Source organism: Oreochromis niloticus, linkage group LG4 (genome assembly GCF_001858045.2).
Source record: "Oreochromis niloticus isolate F11D_XX linkage group LG4, O_niloticus_UMD_NMBU, whole genome shotgun sequence".
Taxonomy (NCBI): Eukaryota; Metazoa; Chordata; class Actinopteri; order Cichliformes; family Cichlidae; genus Oreochromis; species Oreochromis niloticus.
In genome coordinates, this window is record NC_031969.2 from 29,733,316 (window position 1) to 29,757,835 (window position 24,520).

The window sequence follows — 24,520 nt, forward strand, 5'->3', positions numbered from 1 at the left end:
GGAAAGTCGGTCACTGAATTTTGCTTTATTAGGTGCTCGTCTGGTCCTCTGTTTTTCAGGGATGTTACCTTGATGTCAGTGTGTTTGCTGGCAGGATTTAATCTTTGACTCAACATGACATAACCAAAGACGGGAGGAGGTTTTGTTTTTGAGAAACAATTCTCACCCTGAGAGACAACTGGGGCGTTAAATAAATGTCACAAAATCACCATGGAAACAGCCCCGTGCTGATTTCAGATATGTGTGATTAATAATATAACCGTTTTGCCAAAGACTGCTGGAACTCAGAAAGTGTGCGCTATGCACAGGAGTCCCGCTGGTGTCTCACTTTACTGAAGGAAATATCACAGCCTCTCAGAGGAAAATTTCATATGAAAGACTGTTCATAAATGGTTTTAAACCCCACAGAATAACATGAAAGTAAAGTGAGAGAAATTTCCCTGTTAAATTATAGTGAAATACCAGCAGCTGATTTGCCAGCAGTAAACTGTTATTTTACAATCTGACTACTGTAATCTACAATAACATTCTTTATTCTCAAAAAATCTGCGTTGAATATAATCTTTACACTGTTCAGCTGTTCTTTTACTGTTTCTATTATCACCTCAATAAACAATTTATTACACTGTTTACTCAATCAGGACAAGTTACCATCTATGCATATTCGTGTAACTCCATCATAACTTGCACAGCACAGTTATGCAACTATTGCCATCAGAGAATTTTAAAAGAAATAATCAATAAAGGGGAACTCTCAGTCGCTGATTTCCAGTTTCATAGGCAGTGTTAACAAGAATGAACTGGACCCCAAATTTGCAACAGAAAATGAAGCGGGGTGAAGCATTTTTATGATTTTTTTATTGTCTTTTTGATAGAAAGGACTGAGCAATGATGTAGCTCCATTTTGATATGTTTTACAGGGTTTTGATTGTAGCAAAATGCTATGGAGGTTACTGAGGTGGGAACTTGACGTGCTAAACGAGGCAAGAGTTACTGAAGCAATCATAACCCAACAGTCTACAGAAAATGTAAAACTAAATGAATAGACAGCAAATTTTTATAGCAGTTTATTGCAAGGTACAACAAACAGTACCTACTCAGAGCTCATGTCTGGGGTCTCAAATGTGCAACTACCTCTTACTAAGCCTTTCAAAGAAGAATTTCTACAGTTTTCCCAGTTTTCTACAATAGTGTCATGGTTAGCACTTCCTTCTCACAGTAAGAATGTCCTGGGTTTGACTCCACAGGCCAGCTGGTGCCTTTCTGTGTGGTGTTTGCACATTTTCATCGTGTTCCCTGTGGGTAGTCTAAGGAGCTTGGAAAGAAAAGCGTCTGGACTTCTTTAAGTTGCTCAAAGACGTCTTCAAGCAACTTAAAGAAGTCCAGACGCTTTTCTTTCCAAGCTCCTTAGACTACGATGACCTGGATGACTGAGAACCTTCACAGACATATCTTCCCTGTGGGTACTTTGCCTTTCTCCAGCAGTCCAATGGCATGCATGTTAGATGAATTGATGTTTCTAAATTGGCAATAGGTGTAAGTGTAAGCATGCATGGTGTGTGTTTGGCTCTGAAACACATTACTGTCCAGGTTGTACCCTGCCTCTCCAGCCCCCATGCAACCCTGAGTTGGATGAATAGAATTGTAATAAAAGACTATATTGTACACCTGTAATTGCACATTAATAAAACCCAGGAAGGAAAGCCGAGTGTGAGTACATTTTCCTTGCATTGTTTGATAGTGAAAGAGCATTTCCTGACTAAAAGCAGTTCTATAGCTTTCTATTTTTTCTGTACAGCTTTCTTAGATGTAAAAGTTTCAGCTGTCATCGTGTGAAATCTCAGTCGGAGCTTCATTCAGTGTCAGCGGAGCAGCAGCACAGCAATATGAGAGTGAATGAGAGTTTTGGTTCACTGGTGTCAAGATATGAGAGAAAGATATTGATGCTCAGAGACTCTGGTTTGACTGTCTTGAAATGTTATATGTGGTGTGACATCTTAAACAACCTTCACAGCTCAGATTAAAACTGTCACTGCGGTTAAAGCTAAATCTGCAGTTGCAGGCATTAATGGGAGGCATCCTAAACAACAGATGAATAAAACAAACATTTTGGTCACGTGATAGACTAGAGACACATTAGAGAGGAGATTAGACTTGCTAATTTGCATCCCAACTGACAGCCTTTTTTTTCCCCCTTACATCATAACTTGAAAATACGATGACAAAACAGCACAGGCTTTTTAAAACAAATGTACGGTGTAAGATCTTTTTACCCTGTAGCTGCGTGCTGTCTCACCACAAACAAGCAAGACAGTGACACACTCACCAGTCTCTGCGCAGTTTCCTCCACTACACCCAGCAACGTTCATTGTGCAGTAAATTGAGTTTCACAAAAGAATTTTTAGCCCTCAAGGTCACTGCCACCTCCTCTCTGCATGATTACGCAGGGATTTTATACATTATCAGGATCACCCTTTCACATCTAATTTATAAGCTTTTCACTGCTCTGGATTGGTTATTTTTTTCCCATTTAGGTAGTTTGCATCATGAGGGCAGTATCAGCAAGTGCTTTAGATTTTTTCTGTGTATCCCAGGTGAAACATTTTATGCAGATGATGATAGAGGGGAGAAAAAAAATGCAAATTATTACCCAGCATCAAAAATGCAGCACAGAGAAAATATTTAAAGATGTACAAGGGACATTTTACACTTGCAGCTGCAAGTGGCAATAAAGGTGAAAAAACAGACAGCATGTGAAGTGTAAAAGACACACAGAGTGCTTCTGTTTCCAAAGAGTGAAATATCAAACAGCGGCGAGACAATCTTTCTCTCAACACAATTCTCCTTCTCTGCTGTTTATGAGGCCGGCCGCATTTGTACTCATTTGTTAATATGTTGAAAATGAGAAGCTCTGAGTGCTAAGAGGCCAGCAGGATCTCTTTCTTATCGCTCTACCAGACGGGTCTCCCACTCGACAAGCCGATCTATTCATTCAGAGAGCCAAGTAATTCGCGTGCGTACCTCGGCAATCCTTTGGATAAGTAAGTGAATTATTTTTGGCACACCCCCGGAGGCATAAAATACTCACACTGATGCCAAAGAGCTGATACTGAGCAGGTTTGCAATGTACACCATCTTACTTTAGTGTGTTGGAAAACCAAGATAGAGCATTAGCTAACATTAAATCACCGAGCTTTTTTTTTTCTTGTCTTTTCTCTTCTTTTCTTTTCTGCCATAAGTCAAAATAAAAGACAAAATACTTTTTATAATGATTAAAAAATTGGAAATTCAGCAGATTCTTTCATGGTTATCTGATATTTCTTGACATGTTTCAAGGAGTGAAAGATAACTAAATCCATTTACATACACAGCATAATAAAATACAACCCTGAGCAGGTAAATATTATTTCTCCAGTAGATTTTTATGAAAATTAACTAATTTTCACTTTGCTGGGTTTTTATATATGAAACATTATAACATACTGTGGAAATGATTTGATGCTCTGAGTCAAGTGACTTTATTTATGAGCAGCTTTAAAATAAAAACAGATGACCAAAGTGCTGTACAGCTTTAAAAAACAAGATTAAAAAAAACACTAAAATATATTAAAACAATACAAATAAAAATAAACATTAGAACTTAGTCTGGCTTTGAAAGTCAGAATCTTATAATAGTATGTAAAAATACTTTTTAACATAACTCTCAAGCAAATAAAACATTTCCACGAGCAGCAGCCCAGTCTGGAAGAGCTGATGCTCACTTTCTAGAAAACTACCCAGCATCCATTTTCTGTTTTTATTTCATTTTATTTTTGTTTTTGGGGGGGTTTCTGATGCCAAGCTCAAAAAGAAATCAGGCCTGCTGACGACAGGGAATAGCGAACACGACATCCAAAATCAAGCTGGGAAACACATGAAAGCTCTGGTGTTTAAGGCTTTGCTGTAATGACCTTTCAGATGACATATTATTAGGCCTACAGATTAAGCTACCCATAACTGTGTAACTCAGTTGAAATTGGCACCACATTTACCAGCTGCAACATTATTTGATTACACGTTAAAGCTGAGCTAGGCAACATATTTTTGGCATCACTGGACATAAATATCTATAATAACCTCTGAGTATGTTTTTTTTTTCAGGCATTAGAAAATCTAGCCCACAGTGGAGAACTCTGGGCATTGGCAAGACTTCTCAGACCATATCAGGTGAGTAAACGGAGTAAACAGTGGTGTGATAGGCTGAAAGAGCAGAATTCAGCAGGAGGAACGTTCTCTAGATTTCTGTAGCATTATTGCAAATTCAAGTGATATAACATGGCTCATTCAGATCCAGGGCATTCAAGGCATATCAGTGATAATCTAGATGTTTTTCATCAGGTTCAAGACGTCCAAGAAGTAAATCCTATGACACACCTACAATCTGTCCCTGAAGCTAAATTTTATGTGAAATGTACTCAAAAAAAAAAGCTTCACTTTCCCACAAAACACTCATATTTGAAATGTGCAGAAAGAGGAAATCTACAGCATCTCAGTTAGTCAAGGTTAGTGACGTAGTTCTCTATTGTAGCTCCACTTTGTGATAGAAGCTGATAAGATGGGTGTATTTTATTTAAAAAAAGATCTTGCCTATTGCAGCTTTTAAAGAACGATTTTATCCTTTTCTAATTATCCATAAGTGACCCGTTTCTCCTTCAGCCCACGCCAGTAGCACTTCTACTGCAGGTCTCTCTGTCCAGCTCTGAGAAAGCTGTGAGCAAGCCGCAAAGTCACAACCAGGATCACTGTAACCCTTGAACCCTCCCTGCTAATGCTGAAGGTAATGCACGGCTGACGAAGGCTCTGTCTGCGAGGATCCATCTGCGCTCTCATTACCATCCACGCTTCATCGACGGTCCTCTCTGGCCTAGATAATTTCACTCAACAGCCGTCTGCTTCCCTGTCTTCCAGGTATCTGTTAAATGGATAATGTCTCTTGCGGTCTCCATTCCATCTTACTTTTCACTTAATGCAAATCCTCACTCTCAGCACTTTTCTGTCCCACCAATTCTTTGTCCTACTTTAATCTGATTCCACTCTCCTCTGAAGTAAAGGGCTGAGCAGAGAGGCAGAAACTAGAACTGGGAGAGAGAAGAACAATGAGCCAGACCAACTGGGGTCAAGCAGCTCACGGATTGGGTTCTTCGGTGGAGGAGATGAGATATAGGCTACATGGTTTATATTTAACAAATACCATGTGAGATGCGTGTTGAAAGAGGATTTACTCAGTTTTCGCTGACCCTGCCACTGCCAATACTTTCTTTAAATACACTCATCACTTGATGCACAGTGCATCCATAATTATAGACCAAAAGCTTATCACTTATATCATTTTAACGTCTCGAGGACTTTAACACCTCATGACTGTGGCTAAAAACTGATTAAGTCATAAAACTGAAGTCAAGACATAGGGGGGATTTTTAAGCTGAGTGCCTGGGTAGGGGATTTTCTATCTGACCACAGATACTAAAAGATGTATGCATACCTGAGTTTTCAGAGTGCTTAGAATATAATCTTTCACCACATAGCATGTAATAATCCATATAAAATATGTTTTAAATATTTCACTCATCTTCGTTCACTTTAAAGCAGTTTAATGTTCTTATTTGGTTTTTGAACCAGTTATAAATTAGATATAGCTCTTGCACATTTTCTTCCACCAGCCTGCAAATATTGCTGTTTTGTAAGATCAGTGTGTCCTTTGGCACAGCTGCCTTGATGTCACAATAATAGAAAGTCCTTTTACTACCAAACTCCTGACATATTACCACTGAGAAAACCTGGTTTGCCTCACATTTGAGCACAACTGGTTGAGCGTCATTCTTCAGCTTTCACAGCTAATGCGATGAAGGGATGCGTTTTAATCCAAACCACAATATTTTCCTAAACCTATTCAAGTCGGTACTGGTGCTTAACTCTTAGCCAAAAGTAAAAAGCATGTGAAAAAGAAGAAATTGAGTGAGAGAAAACAAACAAATTAAGGTGCAGCACACAAACTAAAGGTAACTTGTGACTTACTCCATCACCACCCCTCCAACCTCCTTCCTCGGGCTCTGTAGTTCTTCAAAAGTCTTTCTTTTGTCACGCAGTGTTGCTGTGGCCAATGTGTAAGTCATCAATGCCAAAGGACATTGTGTGCATGTGTCTGTGATGGCTGCAAAATCTGACATCAGTGTTTTTACATCCTGAAACAAGTTCCCTTAACCAGAGGTAATAACATTTTTTTTGCCAGCAAATAAAAGCCCAGGATCACTTTGTTAGCTCTGCTTTTTTTACATGCAGGTACAAGTCCCTGAAAGAGCAGTGAGATTGAACCAAATCAGCACCATTTGGGCTGGCAAACCAAATCTATGCTCTAATGACCCAATTCAAGAAGAATTAGTTAATGCCCATTTGTGTATCCAATTGGCAAGTCTTATAAATTCCAGCCTATTTCAGCTACTTTAGCCTTCCCATGGCTGCTGTATACTTGCAAGCAGCTTTGGAGTTCACCTCTAGCTCATCTCTTTTTGTCATGTTGTATCTAACTTTGTCACTGTCATATTTGTGGTCTTTGAGGCCAGAGAAGTTCCCCCAGAGCAGAGACACGCCATCAAATATAAATTACTACAAGGAAATATCAATCTTATTTTGACTACAGTGATCGTATTCAGCCATGGAGGTGTGTGTGTTTTTGATCATACACGGAGTAAAACCAAGATGAATCAATTACAAAAATAATAAATCTGCCACTTCTTTTACCCAATGAGGTGAGGCCTTTGCACGTGCCTAAGAAAAGCATTTATACAGAATAAAGCTACTGCAAGCTAGAGCTTCTTTCTTTTTTTCTAATCAATCCTATTGACACTGACCTCAAGACAAGACTTTGTCATGGTCGAGTTCAAACTTTAGGTATTGATCTGCTCGGCACTAAAGAAAACACTCGGCTTAGTGCTTGTGTTCTCTGTAGCGCCAGTGAAACACGCTGCACTGGAGACAGTTTAAAAAACATTTATATTCCAGGGATCACTTATATTACTATTTCCTCTGTAATGTTATAATCATTACAAATCATACGCGTTAGAAAATACAATAAGAACCAGCAACTTATGAGTTTTCTGGGCCGTATCGCAATTAGCCTTAAAAAATATTAGTTTCTCTTCATAAATCTGAAAACAATAAGTAGATTAATTCTGCGCTGATCCTCGACAGTCTCTCTCACTCTTTTACGCTCTCTCTCTCTCTCGCTCCGTCCGCCTCTCGCGCTCTCTCCTCCCATTTTGCTTTTGAAGGGTAACCTCTGTGGAATGTGCTTCGTTAATCTCTCTTGACATTTCCCTGCCTTCCTTTGCTGCGTGCGCCTCCTGCTTATTCAGGCAGTTAAGCCAAAGGAGTCAGGCCAAGACAAACATTTGAATCTTGAAATCTTTCTCATCACTGAACAAAGCCAAAAAGGGCATAGATTCCTCATAAGAATGTGTGTTTTGATGCTAGATACTGAACAGCTGTCTCCTTTAAACTCGGTGACTGATATATCCGATGCTACTGCAGCTCAAAAAAGCACCCATTACACGGTTTTGTTTCTGCTGAAGCTTGATGTTGGAGTACCACTGAATACATTAAGCGTGTCTATAACGGTAAGCTATTGCACCAGCAGACATGTTAACTAGAAACTGGGGCTAGTGTGGCCTCCTCTCCAGCTGAGTATAATGCCAATTGGTGGTAACACAGTCCTGCTTCTCATACTTTGTTAATGCATCCTGGCACCATTTTGCACAGCATCCCTGTTATATCCCTGCACTTTGGATAAGTGTGTCAGGTGAAACTATAAGCTCATGTTGCTGTGTGTGTCTGTTTGCATTTATGCAACAGATCCGACGAGTACTTTTTTACTTTTTGGAGTCAGACTTGCTCCAGAAGCAAAATAGCAAGAAGACCAGGGCTTAAAAACAGGATCTTTCTCCTGTTACACATTTGTAGTACTTGTGTCATTCATGAGACATAATATTTCTTTAAGATGCCAAAAGTTCATTTGTCAGCAGATGGTGATTCAGGAAATCAGACCGAAGAGAAAACCCCAAAGAGTGCGGATCTTAATCATGCAAGAAAAATAACATCTGTGCCTCCTAACGGGCTGCACAACATCAAACTGTCTCATATGTGTGTCTGTGCTTATATGGAATAAAATAATTCTATCTAAGATAACCTATTGATTAAGATTATTTCCCACAAAGGCACAGAATCAACTTTATGATCTTAGAATTGTGTAAAAAAAAAAAAATTCAGCTTAACGGAAACAGAGGAAAAGGCGTGAGGGGATTTTGGTACATGCCCACAAGGGAACTTTTGAATGATACAGGTCAGTCCACTTACTAGCATTGTGTGCTTAATGGGCATGCCACTACACAGTACTGTGACAGAGTATTGACAATTGCTCTGCTACTGTGACTGTGCAAACCCTCAGCTGGACAAACGCCTCACATCGCCTGTCTGATGTCAGATTTTAACTTCAAACCAATGATTGCTTTTCTGAAAATATGGATTACATTCATATCACACTGAAACATAATCAAAACATAATTTCATGAATCCGTCTCTATTTTAGGTCACCAACAACAAAATTAAAACATTTGTTTTGGTGTTTTGGTTTTGGAAACCCCTAATTTGAACAGCATAGACCTCAAATGTATGTAAATAAAGACAGAGAAACTCAGTGCATCCCAAATACAGTCAAGTGAAAAAGGAAGTTTTTTTCAGGACTTTATGGTTTCTTGTAAAAAAAACAAAAAAAACAAAAACTAATTACACCTTTACTGCTTCCACACGATTAAGCAAGTAAGTAGGAGTAAGCAGCAGCCAGGTGCTGCTAGTCAGAGACAGATGATCAACAGATTAGAAGCTAGTGTGAGCACCTCCAGAGGCAGAAGTTTTGGTGCTTTGTTGGTCTGGAGACACATGAAGTGTGTGTTGATACACTACCACAATCATCCTAGGAGTGAACGTCCCATCAAACTAACCCCAAAATGAGACCATTCAAGCGTTAGAGAAACTTCAAAAAACCCAAGAGCTACACCTGAGACATTACAGGTCTGAACAAGTATGGCTCGTTTAAAGGGGGAGCCAATAGAAACCGTCCTCTCCCGAAAAAAAGACAATAATAGCACAGCTTAAGTTTGCAAAGTTGCATCTAAACACACCAGAAGACTTAAAATCTCCTTTGGATAGATGAGAGCAAAGTTTAGATGTACAGCACCGACACAGCATATCAGTACAAACACTTCATACCAGCTGTCAAGGACAGAGGTGGAAGGCTTGTTTTGAGCCACAGGACCTGGGCACCTTGCAGTCATTCGTCAAACATGAACTCATTAAGTTGGGGGAACCTTAAGAGAGCTGTGCATAAATGAATGCCTGCAAACTTCTGTGAACTAAAGCAATGTTTTAAAGAAGAACAGGCCAAAATTCCTCCACAATTCCTCATACCGAAAACATTTCTTTCAAGTTTTTGATGGTAAAGTTGGTTTTACAAGCTACTGAATCAAGGGGTGTACTGAATAAACGTCACGCCAGAGGGCTACGTTTCCTTAAGGAGAGATGTGGGTATGTGGGGTTTGACTTGCCAATGGATGGAAAAAGAGAAGTGTAGGACCCGCATTTCATAACGCTTTACATTTCTTTGTAAGCTGACCCCAAAAAGTGGAATTTAGCCATACATTTTTAACAGTTTAATAAATAAATGTGATTCAGGAAGTAATTTAATCATGAACCTCAGAGCTGAGACTGTTCTTTTTGAATTAGTCAGATTTAACTCAACCAGTCAGCCTGCTTCTGCTCTGGGAGCAGCTCTGCTTCTGACTGAGTGATGTTTTCAGTAACTGAAAGTCCAATCCTCTCCAATTCTTACGCATTTTTTGAACGCTATTCAACAGGGAATCCCTCAATGCCTGTAAAGCACCTTAATCCCAATATAAAAGCAACTCACTCCATTATTATACGCAGTAATCACATGTGGCCAAGCTGCTGCTGTTGCTACACTTTCCTTAAATCGCATGACGGTGTGACCGAAAGTATTTTTGTATTTCCACAATATTCAGATACACATATATATATAAATGCAGTGTATTGGCAGGGGAGAAATAAAAAGAAGATTAATATTAAAGCAGTCTATTTATAAACAGACTCTGTTTATGAGTATCAATGGTATTATTGGCACTTGGCTGGCATCCACACTGGGAGCAGAGCGTGACTGATGCAGTTTCACCATTTTATGATGAGGATGGAGAGCGAAGCTGTCAACAGAATCTGGGTACGCTTAAGCCTCTGCCCTCCCGATCACTCAATCATTTGCCAAGTTAATGTGACAGTCTTGATGATCTTTACAGCTGCATCATGTACTGAATAGACTGTCACTCTATGTAGGAGGAGAAGGTAAATGGATAAATCCTGAGTAGCAATTAAATAGTTGCTTGACATGCAGGTAGTAATGGATGGTGTGAAACATCAAAGAGCAGATGTTCCAGTAATTCGAGTGATTGTCAGAATCAAAAATAATAACTGCACATCACAGAGCAGCTTTCCATGAAATCAATTTTTGACACAGATTTAAAATAAAAAACATGCAGTTATGAAGATTTTATTGATCTTTTTCTTCTTTTTTTCTGAACTGTTGACCAAAATAACTGCAAATATAAGAAAAAATGTTACTTTGAAACTCAAAAAATCTGTATTGATCAAATGTCATTCTGTTGTTTCCACTCATCTGTAAAATGAAAGCCTCAGGAAGGGAGTTGTTCTGCCTGGTAAATAGGAACTCGCAGTTTTAACTGCACTGATACAACCAGGAAATAAACAGGAGCGGTCTTTGCAAATCTGGATGACCTACTTTTTGTTTTCGGCTGCTTAGTTTTAGCTTGTTGGAGGGAAAAAAAAAAAACAATATTTAATATTTTAAGGGATTTTTTTTCTTATGAACCTTTAAAAGTTGTGAAAGGTGCTTTGAAGAAGATTTAGAAGAAAATGGTTGAACGTATGCTCCTCCAGACTGTGTCTAGGTTTGAACCATTTTAATCATTATTGCTCTTCTCTTTTAAGAAGGTCACAGTTTACATAAAATCTATAATCTGAACAAAGCTTGGTTGAGCAATCTGAAAATATATGCGATAATCTCTGCATTAACTTTAACATTTGCTGCCAATAGCCTCTCAAATGTTCTTCGGTGATAGTAAACTGAGTGCAAGTGGGACAAAACAAGCAATTTGAAGGCGTCACCTTAGACAGCTAATCAATGGATCGAGGAAAGCGGTGGTATTAGTTGTAGCCTTACACTGTGTACAACAACAAACCTTCCTCAATCTGTGCTTTGATGAGAGATTTGGTCCCGAGATTGTTGTGCTGTCATCCCTTTAGAGAACCTGTGTGTGATTTATGTGTTGATTTATTACAGCAGAAAGGATGAAATGATATACTTTCTTCCCATTCTTTTCAGTATTTCATCTTGATCTCAAAAGCAAGCTCTGTGCTCTATAGAGACTTTACTATAAAGAAAAAGGTCACTAATAATGTTTCTCCCACTGAGAGAAGTTGATAAAGCTCCGACGGTGCTGACATTACCGTGTTATTCCGTTTGTACGCATTCTGCAATGATCCTGCATTAAGCCTGTCGCCGCCAAGGACCGAGGGATTAGACGCACAAGCTTGGAGGGAACACAAGAGACTGGATGGTTGTATATAATACTGACTTTTAATGATGATGATAAGAATTATGACTTGTTTGGATTCCACCAGTCATGTCTCTCTCCCCTCGCTTCCTCCTCGCTCCTTGCCACACGTGAGGATGAAGATTTATGGAAGAACGAGAGTGCAGAAAGGGAAGGATTTGGTAATCGGTTTGAAAAATGGGTGTGAAACTGAAGATTAGATTTTATAGCAGTGCTGTAAACTTTCCTGACAATTTCAATGAATTCTCATTGTGTGAACAAAGCGCTCTCAACATAAGAAAACAATTGCTAAATGCAATTCTAATTTAGACATGAGGAATCTGTAAACAAAGGCAGCTTTAAATACCATATTAAGCTGTCATCCACTTCAGCTTTCCATTTATTTCCTTTTGTCTTGCAGCTCACATCAACACCAGCCTGTGCTCCAAATAGGCTAAGGCCTCTCTCTGATCAAAGAGGAAGCTTTCAGAAAAAGAATACATTTCTGGGTGTGCATCCACTGCGCATCAGACTGCTTGGGCTCTGAGAGGCTTTGTTAATGATATTTCAGGGGATCAGTTAACTTTTCACACTCTTTTTGTAGGACCTCGTGGCACAGTTGCTTGACTCTGCATCTGTCTGTAATCCATCAAGCAGCAGGCGCATACCTGTGGGAACTTGATGATAGCCTCGGTATGAAGTAATGCTACACTCGACCCGTTGTGAGACGCGTGGTTTTGGGGGCTGAAGAGCGGGAGCGTGACATAATAGACATGGGAATACAGGAAGTTTAACCTTCTGCTAAACAACTGTAAAAACAAGAAGACAGGCTCTGGCACCAGTTTTACACACAGATATATGATTGGTCCAGCTGTAACTAAGACAGATCCTTGTTTAGATCAAAAGAATTCAGTTGCACATCTTAATTCATCCTTTGGAGAAAGCAGTTTTATTCTTGGACTCTGCTGGAGTAGCATGATTCAGAGTTCAAATTGATCCGTATTTATCTTATACCTGGCCTTGGTGTAGCCTCTCACTTCATCCACCCGTGTGAAAAAAGCCATTTTCTGCTCTTTAAGCCACCTTTTTTCTGAGTGGATACTACTTGTAAATGTAAGATTTGAACAGCTGGTGGTTTGGGCTTCTGTCCTCACAGCCAGAGCCGTGTGACCATACTAAGGATATCCTCTCTCTCTGAAATCAGATAAAATTTCTGCATTTTCAAACAAAATAAGTAACTGGAAAACAATTTAATGGTTCAAAAAAGTGACATGAAGTCTCAATGGAGGACAAGCCTGCAGCAGTGCAGTGGCTCGATAATCAAAAAAAAAAAAAAAATGAAACAAACTAAAATTTATTAATCATTTTGGAGTTTTTTTGTCATCTATTTATGCTCATTAGTCACAGAAAGTTGTACAAACATGTTTTAGGCTGGTCCCACGAGATATACTAAAAATAAAGACTAGACCCTCAAAAAACACAGCCAGCCCACTCTCAGGCTAGCTAAGCGGCAACCCCCCGACTGATAAATGAAGCCAGAAGTTGCAGAAACTGTGGCTCCATGACCACTTGATGCTGGCCTCAAAAGTGAGTCTGTCTCACCTGATTTCTGCATGCATAACTTCACAGCAGAGATAAACATTTTTACAGGTTAGTACAAAAACATCTTGATCTCTAATTCAGAGGTCAATTTCCATCTAAATCTTTAGTTTGAATTTTATTAAGTTATTGTGGCATGGCTTTTTTGACTGGAACAGTTTGATGCTGACATCGATGTCTTTAGCCACTAGCTTTCTGCTACTTTTCACCTGTTTTCAGTCACTAAACTGGACAGCTCAACAGCATTTGCAGTGTCTCTGCCTCTTGGTCTGTATTTAATTTAATTCTATTCATTATTTGACAAAAACTTGGCTTGATGTGCAGGTTTTTATTAGTGCCATTCTAACGCTCAACTTATCAAGTATCTATGTCTTTGCAATGCACTCACTGAAGCACTAGCGAGAATTAAATGCAAAATTAGAATTTACTTTCTCTTTTCAGCTACTGCTGGTTCCAAAAAACAGGATGGCAAAGTCCATTCTTCAAAACAAAAGTCCTCAAACTGACAGTTGGTCTTCTTAGCTGTTATATCCAGTCTATGAGACTAAAAAAAGCTGGCATCAGCAGACGATTAACACGCAATCATCAAAGAGTCCAAAACACTCTTAAGTAGCCGTTGAAAATGCGCAGTAGTGATAGCTGTTTTCATCATACTGTCTAACAGACAAGTCTGCAGAAGTTCTGCTAAAGCAATTGGAGTAGGAGCCGAGCAGGTCAATGTGCTCACTCAAAAAAAGTATGGTCATTCCTACTTAAGATATTCAAGAACTTGATGCAGTGGATGAATGCAGATATCAGTCTACGTCTGCCCTTCATATGAATCTAAGCCAGATTCAGAGTCTGTTTTTGTTAAGCTGGACCGCACTCCATTGTATGCTAACAGGGGAGGGAGTGTTTGGGTAGAGATGGTGGCCTCTGGCAGCGTTACTGGTAATTAAAAATTGTGTTGTTATGTCTACACGTGCTCAGCAGTGGAGCAGCGCCAGCAAACTGCCACCCTGCACCCTGCAACTATTACCATCAACTCTGGTGCGCAAGGTCTAATTATTCTGTGACTGGCTCATTCCAAAGAGCCCACTGGTTCATGAGACATAACAATCCATGATTAACATGAAAACTATGATCCTACTGGGCTCCCTTCATGTGTCTTATATGGGTCAGCTAGGGTCCATCCAAGTGTGTTTCCCCTCCCTCTCTAGAGGCGCCTTTCCACAAGACCACGGCCATCGCTTTTACACTTGAGAACTATTCTTGTGGCTGTTTATTGGGATGTGTGCTTCTTCCCGATCACCAAGTCTTCTGAAACCCCAAGCAGCCTTAACTGAGACGCCAATGGAGGAGTCGCATGAGCTGTAACCAGCTGATCGACAGGGGCAGAGGGGCTCCAAAGCTGAGGAAGTGTGAGGAAGTTCATGAGCAGGGCAATAATTTGGGATGGGTGGAAACACAAGAACAAGAGGAGACTGGGTGAAGGCTGTAATGTGGTGTTAGGAACATAATATGTGTGATGTCAGGACGCTGGCCTGGAGACACATTGGATGCAGGGATGGAATTACTGCTTGATGGGAGAATAAAAAGGGAAAGGGTATAAGGTACACTGAAGGGGACAGATTTCAGTGCATCAAATGCATTTTATCATGCATCAACGCTGACGTGCATTTCTAAATACAGACTTTTGCAGACGCATGTCACTTTCAGCAAAACGCCTTTTTTGGTCTGATCCACATGACTTTGAAAAAGCTCAATGAGTAAAACAGATATCGGAATTATATATCTGAGAAAATGGGAGTTCTGACTTTTACATAACAGCAGTGATATGGTGAACTTCATGCAGATTGGCGAATGGGGAGATTGATGCCAGCAGAGGAGACAGTGTAATAGAATGAGGGAGGCAATCAGGGTCAGATAGATAAGGTGTCTGAGGTGCAGAGATACGACGGCAAGGTAGTTACACCTGACTTGACAGAGGTCCCTCTAACAAATCATTCCCCTCATCTCTCCGCTTTTATCTGTTACCTCTTTCTTCCCTCGTGCCCTCCTTCACTCCTTCCCTCATGCATGCTCTCATTTCTCCCGCTTTGAGCTGCAAGATGATTTACAGTTTGAGGTTGTTGCTGACAAAGGCGGCAGAGCATATTTCAGACCCCGTGACTGATAGAAACATTACAGCATACACTACATCACAGTGCTGTGGTGATGTTTCAGCGCTGAGATTACCAAATGTTATGCCACATGCATAGGAAGATTATCCTGCTCTGCTGGAACCACATACTTCCAGTTTATGGTGCAATGAAAGGGCTTATTATCAGTAATAAAAGAAGGCATTTACTGCCATTTACAGCCTCTGTTTTTCTTTTAATTAAATAACTTCAGTGTATATAAAATGTATGTATTTCATCAGCTGTAACTATGAAACTCACATCAGACGTCACTATAAGTTTGCCAACTTATACCCTCTTGCTTTCTTCAGCTAAATTAAACGTCATGTATACAAGACACTTTTCCTATAAGAAAATACAAGTTCAAGCAGCTAAAAAGAATATATTTTTCTTTATTCATAACTTTGGATCATTTTATTTTTGATTACCAACATTTACGCAAAAAAACTACGTGCATTTCACTCTGAAAGTATTTTAAATATTTGTTAATGAAATCCTTTATTTATTAAAACAGCTGGATTAGCTTTCATTGAACTGCAGTTTCACACTATACCTCAGGACAGTTGTTTGGGAAAGAGAAAGCAGCACAGTGATACCAAATAAATGCACCTATAAACCTAACACTCATGCCACAGATTATTAAACAGCTTTAATTTGCGTGCCCATTAATAAATTGTCTATGTATATTATCTATATTAGGTAATTCATTACCAATGACTTTATAAAACTCCTGATTTATTGTGATTGAAAACAGAATTTCATCAAGAATAAACACTAAGGGTTAAAATTAGGAGTTAGAAGTGCCTTGTTTTTTCTCCTCCCACACATCTGCACCTTGCAAGGAGTTTTTTCTTTCTGTTCTAATCTCACAGGATGGACCAGCTTACCTGGGTTCTGTGGCTCAGGCATGACTGTGTCTGTTTACAGCGATTCCTCTGAAAGCCTCTTCGTCCCTGCTTGGCAGTGGCTCTGCCTGCATTTACAACTCCTCCATCCCTTTTTATGACCTCCGCCACCCCCACCCACCACCACCACTACCACCGCCTTATCCCCCTCATGCCCACCCAACACTTTTACTTTGTACCGCTGCCATGCCCCCTCCCCCCCTTAACGAGCAGAACAAGGAAGGAGGAAGAGAGTGACAGAGATGTTGTCACTTGAAACCTTAGTGGTAGCTGCAGAGCCCTGAGGAGGCACTGAGACACCATGAGGGGTAAAAGTGGTTCAGAGCCATAAAGAATTCCAACCCATGGGAAAACCTGCCAGCTGATTAACTCATTAGGCCCTGTAGGCAGAACATTAATAAACTTACTGATGCTAATGAGCTCTGACTGACAATTTGACTGAGGGATGCCGCAGTGGCAAAACTCCACAGATGTTTTGTGTTATTAGAGGGGAGGATAATATGTTTTGCCACTTTGATGAGGGTTAGGAGGTTTGAAAAATGAAGAGCGAATCTTTTCCTTTTTTCCATGTCCTAAATCTATAAATAAGCATAGCTTTAGCTTGGGAAGGCCACAAAGTCAAGCTCAGCTGCAGTGCCAGCATATCAGACGATCTCAGTCCCAGGCCACATCAGCTGATGGCTCTAAGGAAACCCCTCTGCACTTCCAATTGACAAATAGGGCATGCTTTTTAAGATGCTTTAGCTCGCTGACAGTTGCTGCACATCTGCAACCCCCTTTGCAACCCGTAGGTCCTCACTTCCTCCCGTATCAGACTTAATCAGTGTCATATCTGTCAGTGATGCCTGCTCTTTTCTGTCTTCTTGCAGCTCTGCCTGCCTCCAGCTCTCCATGTATGCACATGGAAGGGTGTGGGAGAACTATGTCACCATGTATAAATCACTGCAAATGCAAGTATCAGTCTTGCTTTCACTAACAGTCTTGAAATTAAGGCTTCTATTTTCTACGCCAGCAGATGTGGATCTTCATACACAGTGACTCTAATCTTTTTCACTAGCCAGCACTTGCCTCACTTTATTCCGTAGCACAACAGACCGATCATGTAGAATTAACTTGTTATATAATGCATGTTTACCACAAATATATGTTATGCTGTAGTGAATATCCATTTAGCATTGCTTAGCTCCAAAATAAGGAGTATTTGGCAATTCTTTCTACTCCTAATGGGCTGTGTTGTTCCATTAACATGTAGGTTGTGTTGAAAAATTATTGTAAGAGGTGTTCCAGTATTTTCCTGTGTCATGAAAAGGGGTCCAAACTATATATCAATAACCCTGCGGAGGGTGTTGCTCTTCTGAAGAGCCTACCCTAAGGTTCTTCTCCCCCTCTTCCACCCAGTGATTTTTTTCACTGTCCCCAGCTGACAAGAAAGGGAGAGGGGGAAGGAAATCAAAAGTGAGAGCAAAACAGCGGCAGCCGTGCGTTCCTATAGGCAATGACAATCCCATTTGTTCTTTTGTAGGCAGAGCTGTCAACTAGCTGTACTTTGTGAGAGAGGAAAGCTTCATGCGGGGATTTACGGAGCAAGGTCAGAGTAGAGAGAGGTCACCTTATGAGTTCCTGAACTATGTATGCTCACACTAGGATTTGTACTTCACATCTGTGACATATGAAGTAATCAATATATTTACCAAAAAGAGAAAGGATTTAAATGACAGAATAATGACAGTAAGTTCTTACTGTAGACCAAATTACAAACATCAGTGTTAAATTATGCATTTAATAAGCCTTTCACTTTCCATTTCTTCATCCATATGCAGTTCTCTTTTTTTTCCTTTGGTTTCGGCGCTCATTTTTTTTGCTTTCCAAATTACTCAGGCAGCCATAACCTTGCATAATAATATGCATTCTTTGAGACTTTAATTTTGGAGAGAGAACTTAAGTCAGAAAGAGAGGCAGAGATTGAAGAACAGCTATTTAAGGCGAGTGCAACTTAAGATTCATATGTTCAAGGAGAACAAAATACCCCAGAGGAAGATTATGGAGAGCTGTTTGAATAGGACATAAAAGGTCCTTGAGTCTGTTAGACTTACTGTATATCATAACTTTACATTACTTTACTTTAAAGCTGAATTATCTTCAATAAATCTTTTTTACGCATTCACAGGTCATCAGTTGCAATTTATAATGTGACTAAACTCTCTGAATGGGCTGAAATTATTCATATATTGTGGATTCAAAGTGGCTATAGGAGACTAACTATAGGTGTCCTAAATGATCCACTGATTCCCTGCAGAGGATGACACCAGAGTTATTTAACGCTTGCATTAGTTAAGCCTCACTGAAAAACACTTTAAGCCAGCTGAAGCAGGTCCCCTCCATTCTCACAGCAGCTTTCCCAAAACAGCTTCATAGCACTATATAGAGGTTAAAGCTTTTAATGGATGTCGTTTAGCAATAAAAAAAAACATCTGTTAATTAAATGTATTTTATTGTGTTTGAGACAAAACTACATTCAGGGTGATATGAGAGTATTTTATGGAAAATGGCAGTAAAAAGACAGAAAATGGTCAGATGAGTATATCTCACCAATAAACAAAGGAGTCTCTAAATGTCTCATCCTAGTGTGTCAAATACTGTCATTCTGTCAGATGCATGTAGTGTCCGCATAGGTTGAGTCAACAGCCACAACAAGTTTTCTTTTTAATATTGTAGGGTCTTTACCTTATGAAGCACCTTGATGCAACTGTTGTGATAAATTGGTGCTATATAAATAAAAGTGAACTGAAAAACTGAATGTGTGGTTGGATTTATAGTCTGGGCGACAGGTGCAGAGATTGCTCAGATGAAGATAAAAAAGCATAAAATTTGCCATCCACCACATCATACTAAACATTTTCAGAGGTGGAGCCAATGCAGTGTTAATTGCATAGTAATGGTCGCTAGGCAACTTATTTTCCTTACCAACTGGGAAATAGGAGGCCTACATACAAATTTTACTAATCAATAACATTGAAGTTTCTAGCAACCAAATAAATTCAGTGGTTCCACTACTTAAAATTACTAATATGCTTTGGAAAATATTTGAGCTAAGGGTTTATCACTATGTTGGCAGTTCTGGCTCTAATTTGCCCCATCACATAGACTACAGGAGGAGATCCTGGTATGAGCTAACACACCATCTTCCCAACTATAGTCCTACATATTTTAAATGTTATGCTTATTATGCAGAAATATGACACTTTTCCTTGATTTTTATTAGACGGAGGCAAACTTTGAAATAATAAGGTGTATGTACAAGTACTTCCGGTGAGCCACAGGTTCAGGCTCACTACTCTAAATCTTCAGTTTCTAGTAGATTTTTTCTTCTCTTGAATCTGTATAGTGCCAATAAGATTTATAGTATGTCATCTCAGGTACAGTGTTGTGTCTATGGGCACAAGAAGCACCACCCACCTGCTAAGAGGTGGAACCAATTAGAAGAAAAAGCAAGATGATTTTAAAAGGAGATGAGCTAAAATAACTCCTTTCAGTAAAATAGTGAACCAAGGGCTTGCATCAAGGCCTAATATAAGATAAATAAGGATTATTTTGAACTGTAACTCAATCAAGTACAAAAATGTGGAGTTATTAATGAGTCCCCTTTAAGGGTGCTCAGTGTGATGCCATAAGCATGTACTTTATAAGCATCCATAGCAGTGAGTGACAGCACATACACCAAAGGAAAACCTTATGCATAACTGTGAGATGCATAACTGTGAGATGCCAGTGGCTTTGACAAAACAGCAGTATTTGAAAACAAGCTAGTTATTTCACCCGTACAGATGACACAGTTTATAAATAAACCTCTGAAAGCAAAAATCTGAAAAGCTTAGATTGACTAGGCTCGCTTAGAAGGAATACCCTCAACCTGCCGCCGGGCTCCAAGCAAGCACGTTTTAAACAGGCTGTGCAACAGTGATGCAAAATCTGAGACACCCTTTTTCAATATTTTAGTAAACAGCTAGACCTAGACCTGATTTGAGTCGGGTCCATGGAAACCTGAGAAAGTTTCTACTAAGTATCATCAACCTGTTTACTCTGATGCCGTGTCCCATCAAAATGTATTTTACAATAGATCAGATTACTGCAGTGGGAATGGACAAACTTATACTGTACCCAGAGAGAACTACCTCACAACTCTGCAATCTTTGTAGAGTTATACCAGAAAATATACTGTTTGGGTTCACTGCATTACACCAGCGTGTTTTTGGCCACAGCAGGTACCTGCTTTCAGGTAATGGACTGCTAGCAAACATGCAAAAAAGAGTGGAAACTGAACCTACACACATCCAGTGGACAGAAACAGGCCTCAACATGCCACTGATGATGTTGCTTTATATGGGATGTGTAAGCTTTTTTCTAATAAGTTCACACTTATGGTAGATAGGTAAGTTTTAGACTGCTGTAGATTGCTGTAATATGTTTAATTTGCTATGTAGCCATGGGATGGATGGATGGTTGCATAAAATTCAGTTCTTTACCCTAAAATATTAGAACGAAAACCCCAACAATCAGTTGACTCTCTATGAGAAACACTTGGCAACAGTGGGAACGAAAAACTTCCTCTTAGCACAAAAAAGCCTCAGGCAGAACCAGCATAAAGGAAAATCTCACATGATCCTCGTGGTGTACCTCTACATGGAAGTCATACCTGCGCTGCGCCACCCCGATGTAGGATCAGCCTGACAGCCTCTAAAAATTGTCTAGCGCAGCCACTGGACTTGGTAAACGGAGGAAAGAGGGATTCTTAGCACAGCGGTAAAAAACTCAAAACAATTCAATTTTAATTCCTGTAATTATCTGATTTGTCTGATCAGTTGTAAACACTGCAGTATGAAAAATGTATTCACAAAGACTACACTGCTGAGGCTTGGGAGAAAATGTTTTCTTTAGTGAAGCTGTGGTAACATATTTACAACTTTGGATGTTTTTTCTTTTTTCTCACATCTTGTTCGCTTTCTCTCTCATTTGTCACCCTGCTCCATTTTTAACAGCCCGGAGGCAGACAGGACATGACAGTGTCTTCCTTCAAAGTGAAAGTCCTGTTGTCATTTCACATAAATATACATGCTTTCATATTTGACTAAGAATAGTAAGGTGACACCGTTGTTTAGGGCTGTGACAGAGAGTAATGGGCTCTCCCATTGGAGGGGGCGGTACTGTATAGGGCTGCATGGTTTCAAAGGCAAAGCCGGGGGGGAATCACATGCCACAGTCACCATATGTTCCATACTGAGCTCTGCCTCCTTTAAGCTGAAGACGAAGCCCAGAGAGACAGACCATTTCCATCAACAGAAATGTAATAGAGTATGTGCACTTCTATAATTTATGATCAAATAACCGGTTTGAATACATCATAAATACAGTTCATACAATATATTAATATATTAATGTTGGCAGATAAGATGTGGAAGGAATTTGTGTGTAATTTAAAGCAGGTTGCGAGCAAACCATTAAGGAGATGCACACAACTGTTTTGTGACAGTAGGAAAATATCAATTTTGTGAATGTAGTAATTATTTAGCCATTTTTGCAAATTATTTCCTCATTTCAGCTTAATTGTAACTCTTATAAATGTCTGGAATAATAAAGGAATATGCTTTTAAAAAACAAAAGAGTTCTGTTTCAAAGAGTTATATGTATAAATAAATAAGTTAAGATAAGTTGGATGTCCAAAAATAACCTTGACTTCTTGATATTCCAAACTTTAATGGATTAACGATGAATTCAAAACTCCTTTTCAGCACTTTGATGCTGAAATGCTGAAGTTTAAAATGATTGATGCCTTTCACTTGTATCCACAGAGGGTTTATTGCATGTCAGCAGAACTCTTCAGCCAGGAATAAGCATTGAGAAATAAATCGCATCAATCACATTTGGCAGAAACGTGCAGCTGTTTTCTCTTCTCTCTGGTTTGATACTTTTATATTTGGCGGGTAACTCTAATCAGTCAAGTCACAGCTACCGGGCTTCTTGTACCTGACCCTTGGATTGTCCAACAGCATTTCAGCACCATCAAGCCTAGTTAAATTAGCAGCTGGAGCCAGGATCCAATGCTCACAGGCAGAGAAAAGAGCAGCAACGATCCATAAATTCTGACTTGGAGGTGCCACATTTTGCAGCCTGTACTCACTGAGCCTATTGAGCTGAAGGAACTCTGCTAAGTGCTAACAAACTGAGGCAGGAGCTCTGAGTTTATAGAGCACTGACAGAAAGCTGAGAACTTCATAAAAGTCCCATTCAAAATTAAATCTGAAAAAATGATAAAATACTTCTAAATCTTATCATACGCAGGCAGCTCTAAATGTAGATGTCCAAACACCACCAAGAAAACCCTAGGATTGAATCATTAATACTTCATTCTGGGGAAAGAAGTGTGCATTCCTCCACCAAAAAAAAGAAAATCAATATATGCATATTTTAAGTATTCATGTAGCCCCCTCCCTGTATTTTGTTTCTTTTAATTTAGCAGGAGCACAAGGGGAATCATTTGAAATGAGAGAAGCACCCCTAAACAGAAACACTGTAGCTGAATTGCAGGCACTCAAACCCCTACATCAGAGGGCTACACTTAATCCATAAGCTTCCTGGGCACGGGGCAAAGTACATATTACCAACTTTAGTAATATTGAGAAGGTATTGGAGCCAGACTTCAGGCTTCAAATAACCACTGCAATCCTCATTTCCAGTTTTTTGGTGAGTTCTAATTGCAGTAGTCACAGTTTTGCAAAGATTTAAAAAAAAAAAAAAAAAAAGTCTAGCAGGGAAAAGAAATCTGATCATAAGAGGTCACTTGAGACACATTCCAGTGCCAGATGTGAACTGCTGCCAGTTATGGCTTGATGTAAAACCCTGATCTAGCTCTTTAGATTAGTGCAGGAGCGGATCTAAAGAGCTTTATTTGTTTCATCAAAGACTTACCCCTTAGCAGGGCATTTACCTAAATAAAACTCTGGCTGAGGTAGAGCATGAAATGCTGACTAAAAGATGTAACACATGAATTACCCTCTTCATCACACGGCCTTAAATATTTATTATTCAGCTGATAAAAATTGCACTTTTCGGGGGCACTTCTGTGGAAGTAATGGGGGTGAGAGGAAGGTCGAAGCAGTGTTTTATGATCTGTTAGCAGCCTCTGCTGGCGTTGGATGTGTCAGTACATGTTAATCTCACTCACAAGAGATCTCTATCATGTTTGTTTCAGTATTTCTGTTTTAGAATGTAAAGGAGAGTAAATTGGCATGTTTGGCACATTGTGACAGATATTAAACGTATATAAAATTGCTATTCCAATACTAATTATACCCTAAATAATGTCAGAAGTATACTCTGTTTAAAAAAAATAGATATCTTAATTTAAATAGAAAAGATTTTGGGGGGTTGTTGGCTCATCTCTAAAGTAAATTGTCCATCTCTCATTGCACATGACAAAATATAAAGCAATACTAATTTAAAATGTTTACAGCGCAAAATAGAAATTAAAACTCGTTTATGTGGTAAGAGGAATTCATTATTGCTGACACATTACAAGGCATCACCAGAAATACAGACCTCGATTATTAGCAGCATTCTGTCAACAGTTGGGTGTGTGTGTGTGTGTGTGTGTGTGTGTGTGTGTGTGTGTGTACGGGTTCGTACTATCCTGGTGGGGACCAAAATCTGACATTTACTATACTGGTGGGGACTTTCTGCCTAGTGGGGACCAAAATCCAGGTCCCCTCGGGGTTGAAAGCAATTTTCACACTCAAAATGTGGTTTTAGTGTCAGGGTTACAATTATGTTATGGTTAGGTTTAGGGTTAGGCATTCATTTTTGATGGTTAGGGTTAGGGTAAGGGGTTAGGGAAAGCATTATGTCAATGGGATGTCCCCACGAGGATAGCAAACCAGACGTGTGTGTGTGTGTGTGTGCAAACTATTAGTGTGCAAGCAATAACGTCACCTACATGTAGAGCACATGAAGGTCTCCAATCATTATTAAGAATGATGCAGACATCGTAGGATTACTTGATAATGATTAATTGATGGTAAGTTATTAAGCTGTCTAACACCTTAAAGAAAAAAGAAAAAAACACTTGCATGTGATTACATTTTATGGTGTTTGT

At 39.5% G+C, this 24,520-nt stretch overlaps 1 protein-coding gene across 2 annotated transcripts in view; it reads right to left on the bottom strand.

The window, feature by feature from the left end:
- The window catches only part of mybpc2a (myosin binding protein Ca), a 67,772-nt gene extending 51,295 nt beyond the window's left edge, over positions 1-16,477 (bottom strand). For both annotated transcript variants that reach the window (XM_005469002.4, XM_019357679.2), the window contains exon 1: positions 16,357-16,477. In XM_005469002.4, the coding sequence (XP_005469059.1) occupies positions 16,357-16,378 (22 nt within the window). In that variant the 5' untranslated portion in view covers positions 16,379-16,477. The remainder of the gene's footprint in view (positions 1-16,356) is intronic.
- Between the last annotated feature and the right edge of the window lie 8,043 nt (positions 16,478-24,520).